Raw genomic sequence first — 23,811 nt, 5'->3', positions numbered from 1 at the left:
GTGTGTTTATGTGTTTATGTGTTTGAGTGTGTAGTGTTGCAGAGGCTGGCAAGGAGCAGCAAGCCAAAAAGTGAGCTGTTCTGCCGGGGATCAGGGCGTATCTAAAGCCCTCAGTCCTGACATGCTTGGGGTCCTGGCCGTGGATTAGCCCAGGACTGTGCTAATGCTAATGCTAAAGGCGGAGCAGGCAGCCATTAAGACTGTAAGTCCTCTGGAGCAGAGCTGGAGAGACTGCCTGCTGCTTACCGAAATCCCCCCAGGAGCATGTTCTCACTTTCTGTCTTTTACATCTCTCTCATCTTTTCCAGGCTTTTTCCCTCCCTCTGCACTCTCACTCTCACTCCTCCGCTCTCTGTTGGTAGGTGCTTGTGAATATCTGTTCAGTTTGGTGATATATCCCTTAACTCTCCTATTTTTCTTTCATCCTGTCTTCCTTAAAAAAAATCCCATAGCTCTGTCTGCTTTTATTCATCTGTCTGTCTTTTCTCTTTATGTCTCTTTCTCCCTGTGTCTTTTCCACTCTGCTCTCCTTCAGCTAAGTGGAAACATTACATCTGTGGCCCAGTGGCCAGGTTGTTAGCTCAGCGGTCATTAAGTGCATATTAGACTATATCTAAAAAGAAAGAAAATGTTAGACAGAGACCCCACCAGCACCCCTAGTGTTTGCACTTCATTTATGACTAATTAATATTCATTAACCCACAGGTGAGGCTGCTGAATATTTATGATAGTGTCAGATGATTAGACAGAGTGTGATCAGGAGAGACATAGATCATAGTTACACAGAAGAGGTGATGAGTGGTCAAAATGACGACTGTGATGAAAGGGAGATAAGAGGGGTGAAGCAGACTTTTCAGCCCTAACTTTAGATCCTGTCCTGTATTCAAAGACTTCACCTGGAGCAGCAGCATAAAACAGAGATTTGAAAATGAATTGAATTTCCTCTGCAGTCAAAGAATAAAGGATAACATTCTTTCATTTACAATCTCAGCCTGTATTCTCCTCTGAACACTTAGCCAGGCAGTTTCATTGCTCCTTTGAAGTTATCCTAAAATTTTGTTACAAGCTGTGGTTAGTGTGCGCTGACATGCCACAGAAGCATCCTTAGCTGTACACTTCTCCTCCCCCTGGACTCAAACTTGTTTTCATCTGCTCTGCTTCATAAACAACAGTTGTGTGGTGCAGCTTTTGGGGATTGGGGGCGCACTTTGCTATCTTTCGTCCTTATCAAAACAGAGCTGTTTGCAGCCTTTGTGTACTTACCTCTGCTGATAAATAAAAGGAATAAAGACAGTTTTGTCTCAACTCTGCAGTTTCCTGTAGCTATTAAACAGACAAATTGGGCACATATGGGAAAGGGGTGAGACAAGGGTTCAATGAGCCAATTAGTGACTGTACTGTGCAGTTTTGTGTGCGTTTGTGTGTACTGTAATGACGGCACATGCTCAGCAAACTGCAGAAACACAAGCACCTCCAGTGGCACTGAGATAGATGTAGGGTAAGAGGCGCGCTGTCTGGATTCAGAGCATATTGTTACATGTCCATTTGCTCAACAAAGTATTTTTTACACATTTTGTAAAGCAAGAAACAAATTGTATAATTAAATCATGCCTGGTGTCATGAACAAAGGGACAATTACTGGAATTCAAGATCAATGAGATCCTAAAAGTGTCTTGCCATGTTGTTCACAGAGACAGGGGTTGCCTTGGAAACCACTAAGGCAGGTGAAGAGTATGAGAAGGTTTGAACATTTATGCTCAAGGTTAACTTCAAAATGATTTCGTATTCCACCTGATCATAAAGTGACGCTAGTTATTGCCCCCTTTTCTGTGGAGAAAACAAACTGACCAAAACAAAAAAGAGAGAAAAAATGAGAGGATGTACTTTATTCTGATGGAGAACAGGATTGACTGGCACATTAACGAATGCAGGGAAATAAGAACATGTGTCTCTAATTACGGATTTGTCTTACTTTGTAGATGCACCCGTGAGGCTCATTAAAGAAACTCAGTAGCAAAGAACATGTGATCACAACTAAAAATAGGTATTGACAGCCACACAAGAACAGGAGTGCTCTTCCTCCTCCCATAATAGAATGAATCTACCTTTATCAGCTCCACATGTAAAAAAAACACTTCGTACTGTACATACATAATACAGAATTTTTAGCCTGTTTTAGTAATACTAGCCTCAGCAGATGCACTGATTTAACTGTCGTAGGAAGGCTGTAGCTGAAGGAAGAAAACTCACTCTCTGTGGGAATGGACACGTGTCAGAGGATGTGACAGGCTGGTCTGTGAAGTCACTGCTCTTGCTGAGACATTTCTCAGCACGATGGTTCTGGAGGGAGCGGAGAGTTTAGGGTTGTTTCGGGATAAAAAAAAGACATTATATTTCCTCCCTTTGTTTCCCTTCCGCCTTTCTGCACATTGTTCCTCCATTTTATTTGTCCCCTTTTCTTTGCTTGAGTGAGTGCTTAGTTATAATAACTTGTTATAGCTCATGATGCTACCTAATAAGGCTTGAATAATTAACCTATTTTAGCCTTGAAAAAAACATTTCTGTAGACACTGATGTACGGCAACAGGCTTTCAGCCTCCAGTTTTTCTCCTGGCTGCGGAACTTCAAATGGGCACGGCAGAGAATTGTCCTGTGCCAATCCAATCCTGCATGGTTCCACTTCAGGAGGTTTGGAGGTAATTCTCCTATTAAAAAAAAAAAAAAAAAAGATTGCCAGGATTCCGCAGGGCTCGGCAGTAATTCCGGATGGGGAGATTGTCAGACTTCCTACCAAGTCTCCGGTGGGTACAGAGGCAATGATGATGACTAATTTGAGATGCTAGCTTGAAATGCTGTTGCACAACAGGGTGGTCTGGCTATGCCTTGTGGCCATGAATCGTTTGAATGCAACCAAATGTGTAGACACTGTATGTAATATGCAAATGTGCAGAATCATATAAAGCGATCTTTTGGGCATGCTCGACAATCTGTGAATAAGGGTGAGGATTTCTGGGCAGATGGTTGTGACCCCAGGCAGTAAATCAGTTAGTCAGTCATAGTAGAGCTTAGCTTGAGCTAAGCTGTGAAATTGGGGATGCAGCAAGGCTGTTTAAGAACGCAAACAAAATGTAGAAGATTGAGATTTTGATATGGGGTCAGATTTGTGTCAGTAAACAAGAAACAATACATTATCAAAAAGTCAAGTCAAGTCAAATGTATTTAACAACTTGATAACAAAACTTTATTATTACAAATCTACAGTATATTTCTGATTAGGGCAGGTTGTCATTTTTGTGCTGCTACAATATCAAAATTATACTTTTTAATCCCTAGCAGTGAAGAATATAAACATGTTTTTCTATGTCTCTGATACTCTGTGTTATGGATTCATTTCAGTCTGTACCAAAAACTATGGAAATTTGATACCCATCACTATTCACAAATGAAAAATACCTGACTTCATTACTGATTTGAATAAGGGTCAAACAGTTCCACTTTTCAAATTGGAAGTTTGTTTTTCTGAATTGATGTATTATAAATTGCAACGAAAAGTGCTTTGGAAGGGCTCATATTTACATTAGAAAATGTCTCCCATGACTTTGCTGGTTGTCTGTGTATTCAGAAATCGTCTGATCCAGAAATAGGTATTCCTTTCTCATTCTGATAGGATGATATGGAAAGATGACATATGGTGCACTTGCATTTCTGCTGCTGTGATCAATTAAGGGAATTTGTTTTCCCAAATTGTGCTCCGCCAACAAACAACTCTTGGATTGCTGTCTGTGTGCCAACAAGAGGAAGTGCTACCAATCAGACAGTTATAGTTTTGGATAAATATGGTTATAGCTGGTGGTGGAGATAGTTTTCGTTGAGTCTAATGAAAGGCTAGAAAAAGCACTGTAGAAATACATATATGCAGTAAGTATCTGATGTTCATTCAAGCTGTATGATATTTGTTTGAGTGTAGGTAAATACTCTTGTAATTATAGTTGTTTGAGACAAATTTGCAGTTTGCCCGGGGCTGTTCTGTGTGGAGTTTGCATGTTCTCCATGTGCCTGTATGGGTTCTCCAGCTTCCTCCCACAGTCCAAAGACGTGCAAGTTAGATTATTTTATGACTCTAAATTGCCTGTAGGTGTGAATGGTTGTTTATTTATATATGTTGGCCTTGCGATGGACTGGCAATCCGTGCAGGTTGTACCCCACCTCTCGCCCAATGTCAGCTGGGATAGGCTCCAGGCCCCTCCCCCGTGACTCTTAACGGATAAGCGGTATAGATAATGGATGGATGGATGAATAATAATAATCTCAATTATTTAAAGATCTAAAGATGAGGTAGCTGTTCGAATTAATGTCATATAATGTGAAATGTAAATTACAGCAGGTCTTATGCCTCTCAAGTCTTTTGGTTGAAAATTTGTAAGGTGCAAATTCTTTTTTACCTTGGGTCTCTGTGCTAATGTACATCTTGTGTTAAGTGTGTGCGTGCGCATGTATGTGCATATGTGTGTTTTCTACATGATCGTTTGCTGTACTAATCCTCCCTCCAAGCTTTTGACAGCAGGGCTCTGGTCGCGGTCACACCTGATGTACCTGCAGCTAATCCTATCCCACTACCGATGTCACTGTAACCAATCCTGTCACAGCACTCAGGGCAGCCTCAGCTCCTTCCTGACATCTCAGTCACACCTCTCTATCGTCTCCTCCCTTTCCTATCTGCTCTCTTCCCGTCCTTGCTTAACTTTAGAAATGTATTCCTTCCTCCATCTCCTTCCTCTCTATCTGGCAGACCCCCTGCCCTGCTTTTGTCTTGTATCTGATCTAATAACATACTCCCTTTCCTTCACCCTTGTCTCTCGCTGCCTCGCTGCTCTACATCTCATCTTACATTTCTACCTTGATACCAACAAACTTCCCATCCTCTCAGCTTTGATTTGCCTGACATTTCCACCTCCTTTCCCTCATATTTCTTTCTTTCTTTTTGTCACCTGCTGTATCCACCCACACACCACTATCTTTTCCTGCCCCGCTGCCACCAGAAATAAACCCAGCTACAGGTCGTCTGTCACAAAACAGAAATTGCATTGTGTACCTGTCACCAGCGCTCACATTTTCCTGCACCCAAAGGAATGACTGTCTGCTCTTTCTCTTTCCCTCCCCAAACCCCGTCTCCCTTAATTCTTTGCAGAGAGTAAGCTGCGAGTGCAAAAGACCAACCAGTCTCAGGTGTATCCAGAGGACAGCCGTGTCAGAATCAATTGCTCTATCACCTCCCAGACCAGCCAGGACTCCCAGCACGCTGTGTTGTGGTACGTGAGGCGCGCTACAGGGTCAGAAGCTGATGAGCTCCTGCTGAGGATCGAACGCTCGGGGGCCTTTGAGTATGGCGCCTACGCAGATGAGGAGAGACTTCGACGTCGTGTGCAGGCTGAGAGGCTGTCACCCCGCTCCTATGTGCTAACGCTGAACAGGGCAGAGAGCAGCGATTCTGGGACGTACTATTGCCTGGTGGAGGAATGGCTGAGTGACCCAGATGGAGCTTGGTATCGACTCTCCCGGGAGTCCTCAGGGTTCACGCAGGTTCTGGTCAAACAGCCAGGTAAGCAAGTGGTCAAAACTGTTGTTCTCTTTAATAAAATGCTTATCTATTCCCTCTGCAGGGAAGCAGCAGCTGACACTTTAGCCCCACACAGTGTCCAGCTCAGGTTGAACATTGTTAAGCCAATCCCTCTTCCAAATTGCTTTTCCTTCACCTTGCCTCCCACTCAGTGCTCTGCTTAAGGCCTCAAGGCCGTCTCGCACTGATGACCTTACACCTACCCTGGGCAGAGCTCAGGTGGCAAAAAAATGGGTTGAAGACATGCCAGTTGTCATATGCCACCCCAGAGGGCAAAGCCTGGCTTAGACGGAGAACCTAATCCTTATGTCCAGTGCTCAAAAACTTTCGAAGTGCTCAAAGCCATGATGTACCCACACCACCCAGACCCTGACATCCCACCCTATGACAGTTATCTCAAGCACACTCTGCCTCATATCCTCTATCTTCTATCTGTTCTCCCCTTGACTGAATTTGTCATTACTCTTACGACAACCTTCCTTCCACTCCTATACAATGAAATAAAAGCAAATAAATAAGCAAATAAATAATAACGACCTAGCCATCCTTGATAGTCTTTTTTTTGTTTGTTTGTTTTGGCATGGCTCTATTCCACACACCAGCTGAAGGTGACTTTTTTCAGACATCTCTCAGAGCACTGTTCTTCTGCCAGGTGTCCTGTTTATAATGCAGAGTGAAATCCTTGATATGGCATCTGTCCAACTAGAACGTGAGGATCCAAATGTCTGGTTGTGAGCCAGAAGGGCAAGGAAAACGCCTGTATTTTATGAAGATAGTGAAGTTAATGCTCCCCCCATGATAAATGAAGCTACAGCACACATACAAATACATCTGCAACATACATATGTGCACCTTTATATTGGGTTGTTTGTATAATTTATTCCTGTTGTTCTGTGGTTTAGTTTCAACTTTGATTCAAAACGTTAACACATGGTTGTTGGTGGGAGCCTACCAGGGGTTATTATTAATCAGGAAGGTGTATTATTCATAAACATATAGAATTTAACCTTTAATGATATGTAAACATGTCCATAAGATGAATAGAGTATGCAGTATAAACATCATGGATATTCATTAAGGTGCTAAAAAATGCATTCACCTAGGAAGTCATCCAGAAATCTGCCTGTCAGGAGGAAAGATGAGGGTAGATGTGTGCCAGCGCTTTCCTTTTTTTCCTGCTCTCCTGCTGTCCTTTCCACTTCTCGTTTTGCTTTAACAAGACGGCTGTTCCAAACTGTGTGCGAGAGGAGCCCAAGCAAGCCAGGTCTCTACAGCCATTTTTTTTTTTTAAAACTAAAGTAGAAGTGGGTCATTGTACCACCCCTGCAGGGCTGTTACAAACCTATACAGAAAGACACAGTAGCCTTGGGGTAGGATCTAACCTCGCTGAAAAGCTCAAAGAGTGGCGATAGCTGTGGGCAGCACCATGGGATCTATTTATTTTTGTCTTCTGTTTGCACATTTTGAAAGTTTCATGTCCCTGTTTGCATAATCATGTGCTGTTCTGTGGTGTCGAGACTGCAGCTAACAGTTACTTCAATTATCAATGAATCTGCTGATGATATTCTTGACTAACTGTTTTGTCTGTGAAATGTCAAAAAACAGTGAAAAATGCCAACACCATTTCCCAGAGGCCAAGTTGACACCTTATAATTACTTGTTCTGTCTGTTAAACAGTCCAAAACATGAAAGAGATTTATCATATAGGACCTCATATACATCGTATCATCATATATTTATCATATAGGACAAAGACAACCAGAAAATGTATGGGATTTTTGACTCAAATGATTTGTCAGTTATAAAATGATTATTTTGATCAATTTATTAATTAAATTACTAATTACTACAGCTCTTGTCAAGATATATAATATTCAAAAAGCAGCCATTGATGTTACTTGAAGTGAATTTTGTGACTTATGCTCTACTAATAGGCTCCAAGAAATATTGTAGATTTCAACACTAATCCATTTTTTCTGCCCCCATCTTTTTCTCTCTTTCTGATCTTCTTGGGCCTCTGCAGAAGTTCGACTGCAGGTAGAGGAGATGGAGTCAAATGTGACAGTGGAGGAGTCCGGGTCAATCCGACTGGGCTGTAGCATTCCTTCCCAGTCGTCCCGTGACTCCCGCTTCTCGGTGTCCTGGTACGTGGAGCGCCCCGAAGATGAGGACAGTGAGGACCAGCCGGGTGAGGAGGAAAGGGAGCGGGAGTGTGTGTTCTCCATCGGCCATGATGCCGTTTTTGGAAATGGAAACTGCAGCCCCAGAGAGGAGGCGGGGCCTAACTCCCGCCTGCAGTTTGAGAGGATGGCCTCTGACCAGTACAGCCTGACCATTCAAGGAGCCCGGCCGACAGACGCAGGCCGATACTACTGTCACGTAGAGGAGTGGCTGCTGAACCCCCGCAATGCATGGTACCGCCTGGCCACCAACAACTCTGGGTTCACCATCGTCAATGTGTTGCAACAAGGTAATTCCTTAATTAACTAAATCCCTTGAGCTTCCCTGAATGTAGATGGAAATGAAGACTGTGACAAAGCAATGCTTCGATCAATAGCTGTCCTCTTGTATTATTCCAGCAATTTAAAACCATAGAGGTTCCTTAGATAGCAGGATAGGATTTAATTCACTGCTGCTCCTTTGAAGGTTTTGTCTCACGCTGTATTCTGTAATATTGCCCAATCCTAATATGTCCTCTTTGTTACAGTACATGTAACAAGAGAATATTAATAGTCCAATTAAGGATTTCTCAGATACTCTGTATGTTATCCCTGCCTTGGATGATCTGGCTCTGCAAGTCACAACATTTATTTTGAAGATGAGAACAGCCCCAGTTAAAAACAGAGCCAGAGACAGCCACCCTCTATTTAGCATTAAAGCAGATGGTGTCAAAAAAAGTGCTGAGATCTAAAGAATTCAAATAGATTCATTCACCAGTGTCAACAACTAGATGAAGATCATTTGTACAAAACGCATTCAACACGCTAAACGAGTCATAAAATCCAGACTCGATTTCCATCAAAAAGCTAATTTCATTCCATCGTAATCAATTTTTCAGTGACCATTTTCTTCTGGACCATACCAAGTATGGCTCTTTCAAAAATGTTTTTCATCTGTGAAAAACTGATTTGTTCATTCTCTCTCAACAGTCTCCACCCTCCAGTCAGTGGTGTGCTCCAACGACTCCCTCTTCTACTTTGTCTTCTTCTACCCCTTCCCCATCTTCGGCATCCTCCTCATCGCCGTGCTGCTAGTGCGCTACAAGAGCCGCAACAACAGCAAGAGCCAAGAGGGCAAGAACGGCGCCCCCCTCCTGTGGATTAAAGAACCTCACCTCAGTTACTCTCCCACCTGTTTGGACCCGCCTGCACTCAGCCTGCACCCTGGCTCTGTTGACTAAGCGAGGGCCCTGCCCTCCTGTCTCGCACACGTTGCGGATCCAGCCAACACAATGCCAGGGAGCAAATCCGGACTCCACCTTCAGACCTTACTGTCGTTCACTGCTGTGTCGAATTAGTCAATCAGTTGATCAGTTTAAAAATCCCTACCCTGGTGGCTGCCTGTTTTATGTTAACTGTGTGTGTTTGGGTGTGTGGGCTAGAATGAGTGTGCCATGTTAGCACAATTAATTGTGTGAGTGCAAATTGAAGGGTAAGAGAGTATCATGAGCCTCTCTCATTTTTGTTTTCTGTGAAACTTAATCTCATAGCTGCATTTTGATTTTTATTACTCTGAATATTTGTCTATTTTTCAAAAGAGAAAAAAACTGCGCACATGAGATCATTGGCCAATCCGGGAAGAACATTTAAGAGAAGGAACTCTATAATCGACTCCGGCACTGAGCGGATGCCAAAAAAAAGTCTCCGCACTGATCCAAGAGCAGCCACAGCCTGGCCCACTATGTTGGTTGCCATAGTGATGCTCTGCGCCCACTGACTCCGTAGCTGACGACTTGGTTTCCAGCCTGCATAGAGACAAAGGCAAGGACACACAAGTCTGTGTCCTAAGTGAGGATGTGTGTATGTGTGTTGGTCCACCTGCCTCCACAATGAATTTGCCTTGGCAGACAGAAACAGGTCCTGGTGCGCCACTTAAACACTGCCAGACACTCTGGCCTTAGTGAGAGACTGCTCCACTCTTCTCTTCTATCCTCCTCCTCTACGAATAGAGAGACAGAGAGAACGAGAGGGAGGTCGGAAATGATGGAGAATAAATGAACAGCTCTCTCCTGCTGAGGATATACGTACTTTAACACAAGGGATTTTTTCAGTGCCAAGTCCTCCTTATTTCCACGCTGTCCTCTGCAGCCAATATTTGAAGTTTTAAAGAGAGGGGGTGGGGTAGGGGGGGTACTGATTGGTTCTGAGGCAGATTGTAAATCGTATGTCTGGTTACCTCCTGCTGTGGTTTTACAGGCTTTGTGGGCAAAAGGGCAATTTTTACACTCATGTTAAATCAGTTGAATTGTCCTTAAATTTCACAGTGGGGGTCACTGACTGAAATTAAATTCTTGCACATTTCTTTAAGTTGCCCAGTTTAATCACTCTGTCATCCTGTCTTTAAAAGATATCAGAAGCTCAAATGATGCATATTAGTTTAAAAAAAACACTGAGGCCACACTGAAGATTACTAATGTGTAGATGTGTAGTAAAACACTCTAAAAATGTAATCTGCACATTATAAGAAAACAAATTAATGGGTGGGGGCAAATGTTTGACTTTTGTGTTTATTTTAAAGATTTTTCTATTTATTGTTTTATACTACTTTGCATAGCTTTGTAAGATTTTCTTTTTGCTTTGAAATTCTCTAAAAACTGTGCTGCTTGTGTTGCCAGGCAACTGCACCAAGCAGATTATGTCAATAGCTTGTGTGTTGGCAATGTGGTAGATGTAGAAATGCTAGATTTGTCCTGCGCATTGCAGTCCGTAGCATTTCATACCAGATTGTCAAGTTTGGTCAGTGTCAAAACACTGTATATCTATATCTATAATGGAATTTACTGTGGCTTTACATGTACAGTAGTTGAACAGACAAGTCACAAAAATGGATTCACTTAATGCTTTCTGCTTGAGTCGCGTTTATTTAGTGAAATGTGATGTAACACCTAGGTAGGATGTTTGATCAAAGACAGCCGAAACTGAACTGTTAACACGTCTTCTAATCATGGATTCTAGCTGAAGGCGTATCTCCTCAGCTCCCCTGACGCAAGGCAAAAGGGATGAAAAATCTTTGCCACCTTCCCTGGAACGCAACAGCCAGGAGAGGTGAGAAATCCTCGATCTGGGCCTACCCTTTCACTGCCAGACGGAACATGAAAACTCTTGAAAAACTTGACATTGTTGTCTCAATTGTGTCAACATGTATATTGCATGACAATATTGCAGGAGGAATTTTAATGTTTTGTAAACTTTGAACTCTTTGAGCATTGTGTTTGTGTGACAGAGCAGTGCCCAAATCCCGCCCGAATTCCTAAGCCAAGAGTCAACACAAAGCCCAGGCTCCTCCTCATTTACAATATTTGACTGCCAATGATGCCCTCTGAACCTATGAAGTAATCTCTTTCAAGAATGGGTGTTGTGGAGATTGTGTTTGATATTACTGCTCATATCTGTCCTTTTAATGCTTTGCTTTTATGCAGCACTTCATTAAACAGATAAAAAGCCAAAAGGTGCGTAGCTGATACTGACACAAGCCAGAGTCCTGAGATTTCAACTTCCTTCACTGTTTTTCAAGTTAACCAGTTTCAAGTAGACTGCACTATTTCAGGTGGAGAAGAGCTGGTGCTATTTAGACAGAGGAGTTAGAAATGTGATGCATGTGCAGTGAATTCAGCTACAACTAAATCAATGTGTTCAACAATAAGGTCCATTGATTAGCTGCCTGTCCACTCATTATTAACAAGTTTACAAGTGTTTTCATAAAAGAGATATTGACCTCACTTGGACACAACATCCCAGACGCAAGTTGTCCACACACTGAATATTGCAAGTTCCCAAGTAGATGATGAGGTAACACTTCAACTAGAAAAGTCTTCTTCATACCCATGTGGTTAAAAAAAAGGAGTCCAAGTACAATTATTAGAACACATGATACAAAAACCTGCAAGTGATAACATTCATATGACAGAAATATGTACATTGATTGTGCAGAGAAAGATACATTTGGTTTTTTGCATCATGTGGTCTCCTCTAATTTTCTGTGTATATATATATTGTCTATCCAGTTTTTCTCTCATATGGTGTTTGCCTAATGAAGACCATGTTGGTTGAAATGTTGCCTCATTCAATTGTGATATTCAGCATGGGAACTGCCCCTTTTTTCCCCATTATACAGACTTTAGCCTCCTGTTTCTATATGATGCAATGCTGATGCAAGTCAAAGGTTTATATATATATAAAAACAGCAGGAAAGCCACTCTGTGTATTTCAGGTGCCAGTGTCACCAGGAATAATTAATAGAGCTGCTGGAAAGGTCTTGATTTGACAGTAATGATTGCACATCTTACTGACTTGCATTTGCATTGGCAGTAAATGCTGAACATTCCTAGATTTGCAGGTTGGGTGAATGGTGCCACTGAACAGATGCTTCAGCTTTACTGTGTAAAATCACACAATAAGACTTAATTCATTAAAAATTCAACTCACTTCATCTTTCTAGACTTGAGCCAGGAAGTGTAAGGCATGGTCGTGGTGTGTGGTGTCACAGTGCTGCCGCCATCATTGGGGCTGTACACAAACTCTGAATGGTGTTTTTTGTAGAAATAATATTAATACCATCCATTGCTGCCTCCCAAGATTCCTCCAGATGTTCTGACAGTGTTGTAGCTGCATTTTGAGGGCTGCATGTATTGGCTGTGTGCTGGCTCCAGATTTAGGTGTAAAATAGTTTGTGGTGATGTTTTCAGTTCAGCCAGTGATGCTTTATTTTCAAGTGATGTATTTTTATATGACCATGGTTTGTTTTTTTTCTTAATCTATCTAATAGTTGCCATCGTGACCATGAAAAAGGCACTTTGCTATTGTCAGTTTATTGCAATAAAATACATTCAGTGCATCTCCCTGCTTTCTTTTCAACCGTATGCACTTTTTTTTTGGTATTGTAAGATGAGTTGTTAAAACAACATATGTATAGTTTTCTCACAATAGCGACGTACTAAAATACTACCAGCAACCCCTCCGAAGCACCTAGTTCTGCTTTAACTGTAACCTCAAGGTTAATGCCCTGCAGGCATCAAGGTCTCATAGAGTCTGCATGGGAATTTAACCCCTGAGCCCCTCAACAACATTTACTCTGCATGTTCAGTTCGGTCTCTGCCTGTAAGTGTCTTTTTGAGCGGAGGAGTGAGAAGGATTGGGTCAGCAAGTCAGAGGATAAATGATGCTTAGAGGGCCTCCTGCAAGTTGACCGGACACTTTTTTGACAGCCTCAGCAAATCACATCACACTATTCACAACTCATAACCAATGCAGATGGACTTGCTTACTCTTCCTCCCCCTCCTCCTTTCCCTCTCACATATATACATACCTCCCAAGCAGTAGACTGCAGTCTTCCACCAGTCCATGCCATTCATAAACTTCTCTCTGACTCCTTCTCCCATGAATTCATATTAACTCATTTTGACACACACGAACCCAAAGAAGCCAAGAACAAATGATGCCACCCATTCCATAAATCATGGTGACATAAAGGGAAAACAGTACTCACTGCAGGAAAAATCACAGTTTGGTGTTTGCTTATGGAGTTACTGGATCATTTTCTGGATTCTGTGATGCATGCAGGTTCCCCTGCAAGAGCTAATGGTCAGCTCTTGACAAAACAATCTATCTTGAGTGAAAGGGTCCCACACTCAAATATCTATTGATGCCACCAGCACAGATAGCAGACACACTGATACCGCTGATGTTACTGTCAGCCAGCACTGTCACAACTTCACGGGATGCAAAAACACCAAATCCTCCCCCTTTGAGCACTATCTCCCTGTCCCACTTTCTCCCTGATTTTTGTTCTCTGTCTCCCATTTTGTCAAGCACACATGCTATAAGGAAAGACATACAAAACACAGCAATTTTTCAAAAAACACTACAACATTTTGGAAAACATTCAACAAAATTAAAAGATTTCAGAAAACACAACAGTATTTCAGAAACTGTTTACTAGGCTACTTTCTAATGTTAGAGCTTGAAGAGCTATGCCAGGATCTTCAGCCAGAAAAGCTGACATCTTCTCAGGTTCAGGCTGTGGAGACGGCAACGCGAAGCCATGGTGCATCCAAGATTTGGTATCAACAAAAAGCTGGACGCATTACTGCCTCTAAGCTACAACAAATTCTAACCTTCTACAACCATATGCTACCAAGAGGCACACAAGTTCACCATAGTTGTGACATAGAGATCCAGCAAGGCTCTTAATGGCATTTTCCCATTTAATTTCTTGCATTTTCCTCTATATTAACAATAACTTTAGATACTAAAGTCTCTCATGATTTCTTTGTGTGATTGATTGGATCTACCATAAACAACACAAACCACCATCATTTTGAGAGCTTATGGTAGCGCTTCTCCTGAGAGAATCACTCTTTGCAGCATGACATCAGACAACAGGTGTGTTCAGCTCATGGTTCAACTTCATGTGGCGCCATGCAATGCTGGCCTGACGTGATGTGTGCTGGCCTTAAAACAATGCCAGCATTGCACTCTGAAAGTGTTGCTCTAGCAGGTGTTCCATATATGACTATTCTCCCATATAACTTAACACAGCCCTCTGTGTTTTCAGACTTTACTTGAATTACATTGAATACATTACTTGAATTTAATTCCATGTGTCAAGACTAATGTAAACTTGTGTCTGACCTGAAAATGTTTTAGAGCAACATACTGCTTTTCCACAATGAGTTGGATAAATTTGATGAACTGGTAAAAGGCAAAAGCAGATCAGCCATTGTTGTGAGCTCAGTCACACTATGGGGATGAGCAGTTCACTTTGAACTTGTAGAGTTTCCTGAAACGTTTTTGTTTTGTGAAATGTGTGTTCTAAAATGTTGTGTTTTGACCCTTCAGGGCCACTGTAGTTTTGCATAAAAGTAAGCACCACTCGCAAATCCATAGTCCTCACTTAGGACACAGACACCAGAGGGCACACATGGGCAGACAGTACTTAACGATGCAGAGCAGCAGGGCAGCAGTCAGGCAAATAGATTATGATATATCACCAGTGAGAGAGGTAGCACTGAAGAAAATGCAAAGACTCCTGCTTTCTCTGTGGTAAGCTCGGATTCATCGGAACAAGGAAAAGAAAAATTTGTGAAGATTGGTACAGATCAACACCATCCTAGTGTGAATAGCAAAAGGGAATATTTGCTTCTGGACTGAACACACAATGCTCAGCAACAGCTATATGCAAGTTCGACAGACAGGCTGTTCTGTTCTTGGAGGTGAGGACATAAGGGAGGCAGAACTACAAAATTAACAGCTTGTGTAGTGTGACTGGCCTGATGAGACCTGTGCACAGCTTGTTACACTCACCTTTGTGTGGCACAACTCACTTCATGATGTAAGTGTGAGTCAGTAAGAACAGCAAAAAAATCTGTTAATAAAACAATTGTAACAGATGTACCACCTGTACTGCAGAAAACAACGACACGCTTTTCTATTGATATATCAGCAAGAGTCAGTAATCTGTGTAAATTCTACTGGAAGAAGACAAATCAATAATTGTATTAATGGCCTGTTAGTTAAAGCTGTTTATTGGGAAAAAAAAATGTTGAGTTTGCTGATGATTATCATAGAAACTCCAGGGACATCATGACTCACATGTAGCTCAAAACACACAAGACACATGCTGACATCCAAACAACAAAAACACTGATGGCCCCACAACATTCATTATGAATTAAAAACATGCACAAATTTACAAACACACACATTGGAATATTCTCATCCCATCCATAATTGATAGACCCTAAAATTGTGTATGTACTTCCACTGGCTCTGTCTAAGATGTAGTAAACTAATGCTAAGGTTGCTACTAAGGCAACATTCCTCTGGGATCTTTGCATTTAGTCTCTCTAGTCTCCGGGGGCCCCGCAAAAGCCTGGAGATTCAGATGTAGCACTAATTAGCTGTTCCAGGCATTTGTTGTTTTATTTGTTTTGTTGAGAATTTATATGAGCATTTAATACCTGATAGGTGCATTGACCTTGCAAGATTTATCATTCCTCAGGGAAGTTTAGTCAAGGCTATTTTGTCCTGACCTTTCCTACTGAAGCTAATCTCGAGCTTGGTCAAAACATGTAAGACTTTTATCTATCTAAGGGAGGAGATATAGTTTTCTGTGAACATGTATGGATGGAAGCTTCAGAAAGTACTCCTGAAGCAGCCATGTTAGCAGCTCTAAGGTTCTATTTACGCACAAGGATGCTTTTGAGCCAACACCAGGGAGCCAACATGCTCTCCATGATAATTTCAATATGCTGATGTTTAGCATGTAGAGTATGTTTACTGTGTACCCGAGTACTGAAATTGAAATCCAATATTTTAATTTAAAGCCACAATAGTGGAACTAAACCTACGTCTTTAGGATTCATTCTCTGTGGATATATGTACAAAATTTCCTGGCAATCTATATAGTGTACAACCACCTTGCTGCAGGGAGGGGCAAAGAGATCTTTTGTAATGTTATTCTAAGCAAGTTGTTGTTTAATTGTTAATAAGACTATACACACTCAATCAGATGAGGCCTTTATGCATAAGTAAAGCCGGCAACAACAGCGAGCTAATCAGCGATGTGCATGTTGTCCTCCTGTGGGATGCCAAGTAATTATGAATGAGCAGAAGCAGGCAAAGCAAGTTCACTAATGTGCCTTTAGTGCTGAAGATGAGGAGAGAAGCAGAAAGATATAATTCTACTACATAATGATCCCAGAGAGGGGGGAAGGGTGACTCATAGAGGCAACGAGAATGCAGCAGGGAATTGATAGAGCAAAATAAAGTGTGAGAGAAGAAAAAAAAAGAGGAAACTGTTAAAACTGCGTTCCCCCTGGGATAGTTACTTCAAACAGTATCTGTGGATGAGCCTATTGAATATTTGACAGCATATAATATAAGGATACCTTATCCAGTGATAAATCTCTCATGATCATGAATATAGTTAAGGGTACTGGTATCATGTTCACTGAGACCCTGGTGTAAAATTTGCAGATGTGGATTTTACACCTATTCAAACTGGGTGTAGCTGCTCCTAGCAGTGGTTTGAGTTCCTGTGAGTGTAGAGTAGCCCCTGCGGTCTAACAAGGCAGCCTCTGGAGGGTCCTGTTGTTTGGTGATCTGACCGCCTTCACTGTGTGGTTGTGCACCCTGTGGTACTCTGTTGAAGTCTGCACACACCTCTACCAGGGACTGAGACATTCCCTTAAGGCAGGGCTCTGAAGATCAAAAGCTCTACATGATGTCTGTCTGACTCATTTTTGGTGTAAAATCTTTTCTGGACTTTCAATATCTGCTCTCTCCCTCTCTTTTTACCTCTCCCTGTGTGTGTTTTACATTTTCTTATGTACACGCCAGGCGACAGGCTGTGAGAGATGTGGACAATTCTCATATGTGACCAGTGAGAAAAGGCCAAGTACTAATGGATCATTCTGCTCTGTGTCCCTACCATCTCCCACCTACTAGTGTTTTTAACCTGTACCTGCAGATGTGGTTGTCATGGCATCAGAGCAGGGAGTCTCTCATGAGTGACTCTGATGTATAAGTTAGGGCCCAGCATGTCAGGTATGTATGTGCCTGTGTGTGTGTGTATGAGCACCCTCCACAGACCAGTTCTTTCATTGTCACAATCGCTGCTGCTCACATCTCTTTCTCTGCATTTATAATTTTTCAAAAAATCACTAACGGTGTGTAAACAGTGAAGGAGAGTGAAACAACCATCAATTAGCTGATAATGAGACTACGACGTGGCTTAAGGAGTGTGGAGCGCGTGTAGGTGCTGACTACTCCCGCCCACTGGATTGTGTCTCTGTCTATGTGAGGCGGCAGTGACACAGGCAGACAAAACGCCTGTCATCATCTATTAGAACAGAAATCGGTCACAGGAGATTTTCTCATGATGTACAAATGCATGTATCCTACACAAACTCTTCTGCTGCATGCACATACTCTGGGGTTAACCCATATGTACACATATACAATGATCCAATGAGCAAAAATGATGACATTATCTGCCATTATATGTCACGCTGAAATGAAAATACAGATTTTTGGCATCAATATTTCAACAGTCTGTGAATTGCCTCCAAGGCATGTGCTGCATTATTGAGAGCGAGCTGCTTGTGGTTTGAAGTATGTCATGGGTGATTCTCATTGACACGAAGAATTCTTTCAGCAGATAAAGAGATGAGAGATGCTGTAGTAGACATGTCTTTAGTCTTCCAGGGTGTCCTCAGGAAGAGGGCTCTCAGCTCAGCTCAAAAAATACAATATTACATATTGATTTCTGGAAATGCAACCCACTCAAGAACTTGCAGTCCTCCCGATTACAACTTAATGCTTAGTGGCACCACTACCGCACATGATCCACTTGACCAATAACAATACATTGATGAATGTTTTGATACTGATTAGGGGGTAAAAGTTTGTGAGAAAAGGGGCAACATGTAAAACAGTACTCTAAGTATGCACATTGACAGGAGAGTTTGGCAAACCATTTTCTCAGCAGGGAATTACTATACATAGCCAATTCTATGCTGCACTATTAGTGGTGCTGTTAACACCATGGAGGCTGAATACATTATAGATTACAGCATCATGTCTCTAAAATCTACAGCTGTGTAGAATATTTGCTTACGCTTACAAATCAATAATATGTGCTTACAATTCCATTATATGATTTCTTACTCTGACTGGGAACCCCCGCATTTTGATTATTTTGCCCAAATTCGCCATCTAGTGTATGAAAAAAGAAACTGCACTAAAAGTCTGCAACACAGCTTGGTTCATACAGCATACATTTCATCAGTGTTGGAAGCAGTATTCAACAATTCAACAATAATATTCAATAGAAGTAGAAAAACCACAATGTAAAAATATTCTGTTGTAAGTACAAAAGATTTACAGTGAAATATGCTTAGTCATATGCTTCATTTTAAAAGTAAAATTGCTAATTATTGTAGATTGTATTATTGAATTATTAATATTTAAGTTATCTTTTACTATTGAATCTGATTGAGGTGGATGTGACTACTTTTTATATTGCTGGGTAGTTTTAAAAGATCATCATATGTTTTCTATATAAAATCTGCAAAATAATTAGTAACTTTATCTGCCAGTCAAAGGTAATGAAGTAAAACAAACATTTACCTCTGAAGTTGCTAGGTAGAAGTATAAAATAATCTTGATAAGGGTCAGAGGAGAATGGCCAGACAGGTTGGAGCTGACAGAGAGGGTATAGTGACACAGATAACCACTCCTCACTCTACAACAGTGGTGAGCAGAAAAGCGTCTCAGAATGAACCAACACGTCAAACCTTGACTACAACAGAGGAAGACCACGTAGGGTTCCACTCCTGTCAACCAGTAACAGAGGCTGCAGTGCACACAGGCTCACCAAAACTGTACTGTTGAAAACCAAAAAAATGCTGCCTGGTCTGATGAGTCTGGATTTCTGCTGAGACACACAGATGGTAGGGCCAGAGTTTGGCATTAAGCGCATGAATCAATGTGCCCAATCTGCCTTGTGTCAACAGTCCAAGCTGCTGGTGGTGTGGAGAATGCTTTCTTGACTTTCACTTTGGGCCCTTTAATACCAATTAATCATTGCTTGGATGCCTTAGCCTGATTATTGTTACTGACCACATGCATTCATGTTGGCCACACTTCTTCTAATGGCTACTACTAAAACCAAACTAAAGAGAAATTAGCACTTGGCAAACTTCAATAATTTGCAAAGTATTTATTAAATATAATTTGATGCATTGAATTTCTGCCACCATTTTTCTTTTTTTTTTCAGATTTGATAGTATGAACCACAGTCAAAGTCAAACTGTGAATAATCCACACATCAATTCACTTGAGTCTTTTTAATCTGCAAAGCCAAATGTCACGGAATTTAGTAGTGTACAATATTTTTGCTCAGCAGTACAGTAAGTTTGTGAATGGTCCATTCAACAAAACAGCAAAAGGGCAAAAACAGTTTTATGATTTAAGAAACATGATTTCAGTTGGAGGTCAAAAAATTACTTGCCAAACAGAAAATATGCTTAACACAGTACTCCTTGGGCCAAATAATTTCCATGATTTCTACTTAAAAAAAGTCAAAAAATATTAAGGAATGTTTACAGATCTGAAATCAGTATAACCTCAGCTCCAGTCTCAAAATGATGAGACTCACTTTGACTGAACTGTTCAGAGAGGAGAGGCTGTGGCAGGACAGGATGAAGTTCAATCAGTTCTGTAGAGGCACGATGCAACTTCACTCACACCAAAGTGATTTAGATTTGGCCATCAGCTCATGCCTCCACAGAAACCCCCCCTGATCTGACTGTGACCCCCGACCTCTACCCAAGAAATGTCCATATTGAGTCTGTTCCACTGGCTGCTGTGGTGTGTTGCTTGGACTGGCCAGGTAGAGTGTCGCTGTGGAGATATCCACAAGGGGGACACCTCAGCGGTCCAGCGAGCGTTTCTGGATTGCTTCGGCCACCACAGTACGCAGAAGAGCGATGACTGAACGAGGGTCGTCGCTGCCTATCACAGCGCTGCCTGACACTATCATGTTGGCTCCCGCCTGGAGCAAATGTGAGAATACACACAATATAAGAGAACCTCAAAAACTCCAATTAAGAGTTTTTAGGTGGTTATTTAAATAAACTGTATTATTTGAATTCCTTACCTCTGCACACTTGTGAATGGTGTCAGGACCCACCCCACCATCTACTTCAATGTCTAATGAAGGGAACTGACTCCGCAGCCAGCTCACCTTGTCACAAAAACAAAGAGATCAAAACCTGCCTTAGACCATTTCTATAACACAAGTTTTAGATGTTTATAGGACTGCAAAGAGACACAGTACTGCAGGATAATACACAAGCATCTTCAACCAGATTGAAACGCTAGTCAGACAAGACCACCATGCTTTGGTAAACAGATGCTTCTATCAGGACTATGAGCTGTTACAGACATTTACACAACATCTAACCAACTTCCCTACTTGTTTTAACGAGAGAAACACAGCGAGCGAGACAAGAGGGGAGGTGAGAGGGAGAAGAGAGCACTGAAATGGAAATGGATTTTAATTTGGTACTTTGTATATTTCTGTCATTTAACAAAAATGTTCATGGGTATCGAGTCTCACGTCATTGTGAAAGAACTTTACCTGACACCCAGGTAATCTTAGTCTGCAATTTTTGAGTTCAGCAGACAGCATGTCTGGCCTAGCCCACAGTTATTTTGACTGAAGGGAGCTCTGCTTTGCACATCATATCTTGAATGCAGATCACCTACCAGGTGTCTCAAAACTATTTGTCCTCCCCTAACACAATCTGTTTAAGATGCAATGAATGCAAGATGCATCTGTAATGGCAGTGGCTCAAAGACAACTGGCCAGGAGTTTATTTATTCTTGTCACAAAGGTCAGCTTGTTTGTTTTCTCCATGAGTGTGGTGGCATGCTTGTTATGTTACCATTTTAGGCGAGTTTAGGTGCAAAGTGATGTATTTTAGTCAGTGTGCTGCACATCTGCTATGTACTCTTTTGCTGACATAATTTAGGGCATGGTATACATTAGGCAGAAGCCGTAGTGGTGATTTAAATGATGCAGACCAGTAGCTTGTTATGTTCAAAGTGTGATGATACTGCATTTAAGAGGTGCTAATTTACTATTAAGAGAGCTTTGAAGCTTAGTTTGTGTTGTGATTGTGCTAAAGGTTCCTGTTATTCTGTAGTTTGTCCTTACCTTGGGCATCATGTCCTCCATGAACTTCTGTCCACCAAAGCCAGGTTCGACAGTCATGACCAGAGCCATGTCAATGTGGTTAGCCCACGGTGCCAACTCTTCAACCGTTGTGCCAGGTTTTATGGCCAAACCCACCTACAGCATTCACACAGTGTTGATATCAGTCGTCCTTGAAAACAGTCACCTCAGCACTCATGTTTGCAACTGATGCCAATATCTCAAATTTTCCTATTAACATCATTTTGCACAAATATCTGTATGCATTTATCTGATCTTTTCAAACAAGCCCTCCTTCAATGCAGTCCATTAAAAAGCCATATACATTTATTTTGTTAATTAGAGATATTTTACTTTACACACTTGGGGCTGGAATTTAACTCTAAGAAGTGCAGAAACATTTTCTCACCTTCATGCCACTCTCTTTTATCTCCTTAATGAGGTTTCCAGGGTTGGTAGTGGCCTCTAAGTGGAATGTGTACTGATTGGCTCCTGCTGCAGCCATGGGCTTCACCCACTGCTCCGGCCGAGACACCATCATGTGCATGTCTGCAACACAGACACACTGTCACAACACTGTACTGCACCACACAGTAGTGGCATTCGTGATTCAATTCAGTGAGATAACTGGGTTAAGTTTGTAATTATATTATATGTGAGGGTGTTTTTTTTCTCTCACCAAAGAAAGGGTCTTGGCCTACTGACTTCCTTAGGCACTCTACCATGGGATGGCCGAATGTGAGATTGGGGACAAAATGCCTTTAAAAGGAAAGACGGAGAGAAGAGCAGAATAGTTTATCGAGCAAATGTTGTGAAATGTTCTCATCTTGCATAAACAGCTGCAAAGTAACGCCTTGCATAACAGTAGAGGAAGATAAAAATATGCCTAAATGAGCAGGCAGAAGGAAGAGGTCTGTTAAGACTTGGAACACAGCGTAATGTTTGACATCCTGAGGTTTGGAAAGCCTTTTCACTGACGCATTTAAGCCAGGAAAATCCAGTTACATAAACATCGGCTCCCTCAGCTCAACTTCTGGCAAGCTAGCTTGTTGATGTTAGCCAACTTTAGCTCTCTCGCACTGAACTTCCAGCCGGCTTGCTAGTCGTTAGCAGGCTAGTTTATCTGGCTATATACTGATAAACTGACCCGTCCATAACGTCGAGGTGCAGATAATCTGCCCCGCACTCCATCATCCGCACACACTCGCTGCCCAGACAGGACAGGTCGCTGCTCAGGATGGACGGACCGATCTTCGCACTGTAAGCCATGCTGTTGCTGCTATTACTGTCTGCATGCAGCCAAGGAGGCTAACACCAGGTCAAGGTACCGCCGCGAGAGAAACTGTAACTTCCGCTGAGAACCGTCAAAGTAAAATCAAAGCGTCTAATGAAAAAAATGTGTAATCGTTTAAAATCCAGCTGAAATACTGAAATGTAGCTGCTAAGGTCAAACAGGCTGTGATAAATCGTTAATAGGATAGATAAAAACATTTGTGACTCTGACTCCAGTTATTTTTTTAATTAATTGCTCATTATATTACTTTGCATTGGAAAGCATTGTGTAGCCCTTGTTTAAAATAAAACAAATAACAATAATTTTATCAAACATCATTCACGTGTAACAAGTAATTTAATTGAAAATTTGAAATAAAATAATATAAATACCTTTAAAACATTTTTAATGAACTAATTTTATTTTCTGTGTTTCTGTTCTGTTCACACTTTAAAATTAAGCTGCATGCTCAACAAGTTTTATTTTGAAGATTTTTAGAAAGAATCAGTGGGTAGCTTGGTAACTCTCTCCGGCCCATGATCCGGAGTCACACTTCCGCCTTCAAAATAAGACAATACCTCCTTTTTAGCACTAGATGGCGCATAGCTCATACGGGTAATGAACTGTCACTCATACAGTCTGTGTCTCAATGCAGATCTTAGACCTATATGGTGGATTTAATTTGAATAGCTGGGTGTTGATGAAGGAGATGATTACAGCAATATAAGCTTCTCCCAGCTTGCCTTTCTGTGGAAAATAAAACTCTGCTTAACTTATCTTTTGCACTGAATAATTAGCTGCAGAATATCCTGAAAACCGCAATTTGTATTATGCCTCTCTACTCAAGAATAATGGCAAAGGCATTTCCTGAGAAGCCATAACAGACAATTCTGTGCAGCTTAAAAACTCAAAATTTCTCTTGGGTTGTTTTCAGTATCAGGATCCTTTGTTGGGAAATATGGGTTCTGTAATTAGCATATT

The 23,811-nt window shown here is 41.5% G+C and overlaps 2 protein-coding genes across 4 annotated transcripts in view; one reads left to right on the top strand and one right to left on the bottom strand.

Annotated features, from left to right (window-relative positions):
- The window catches only part of igsf3 (immunoglobulin superfamily, member 3), a 65,798-nt gene extending 53,119 nt beyond the window's left edge, over positions 1-12,679 (top strand). For both annotated transcript variants that reach the window (XM_018703068.2, XM_018703067.2), the window contains 3 exons: positions 5,189-5,599; positions 7,641-8,087; positions 8,767-12,679. In XM_018703068.2, coding sequence (XP_018558584.1) covers positions 5,189-5,599; positions 7,641-8,087; positions 8,767-9,017 — 1,109 coding nt within the window. In that variant the 3' untranslated portion in view covers positions 9,018-12,679. The remainder of the gene's footprint in view (positions 1-5,188; positions 5,600-7,640; positions 8,088-8,766) is intronic.
- Positions 1,937-22,894, bottom strand: rpe (ribulose-5-phosphate-3-epimerase). Of its 2 annotated transcripts, XM_018703077.2 has the most exons (6): positions 22,705-22,891; positions 22,237-22,316; positions 21,967-22,106; positions 21,561-21,695; positions 20,499-20,585; positions 19,672-20,393 (listed from the first exon to the last, which is right to left on the bottom strand). In XM_018703077.2, the coding sequence occupies exons 1-6, from the start codon at positions 22,824-22,826 to the stop codon at positions 20,271-20,273; spliced, it is 687 nt and encodes a 228-aa protein (XP_018558593.1). In that variant the 5' UTR covers positions 22,827-22,891; the 3' UTR covers positions 19,672-20,270. The 2 variants fall into 2 exon arrangements, with proteins under 2 accessions (XP_018558594.1, XP_018558593.1); XM_018703078.2 differs by lacking the exons at positions 19,672-20,393; positions 20,499-20,585 and adding an exon at positions 1,937-2,340 and having other exon boundaries at positions 22,705-22,894.
- Positions 22,895-23,811: the final 917 nt, after the last annotated feature.

This window comes from Lates calcarifer, linkage group LG1 (assembly GCF_001640805.2).
Source record: "Lates calcarifer isolate ASB-BC8 linkage group LG1, TLL_Latcal_v3, whole genome shotgun sequence".
In the NCBI taxonomy this organism is placed as follows: domain Eukaryota; kingdom Metazoa; phylum Chordata; class Actinopteri; family Centropomidae; genus Lates; species Lates calcarifer.
Note: the sequence above shows the minus strand (reverse complement) of the source record. Positions and strands in the feature narration are given on the sequence as shown.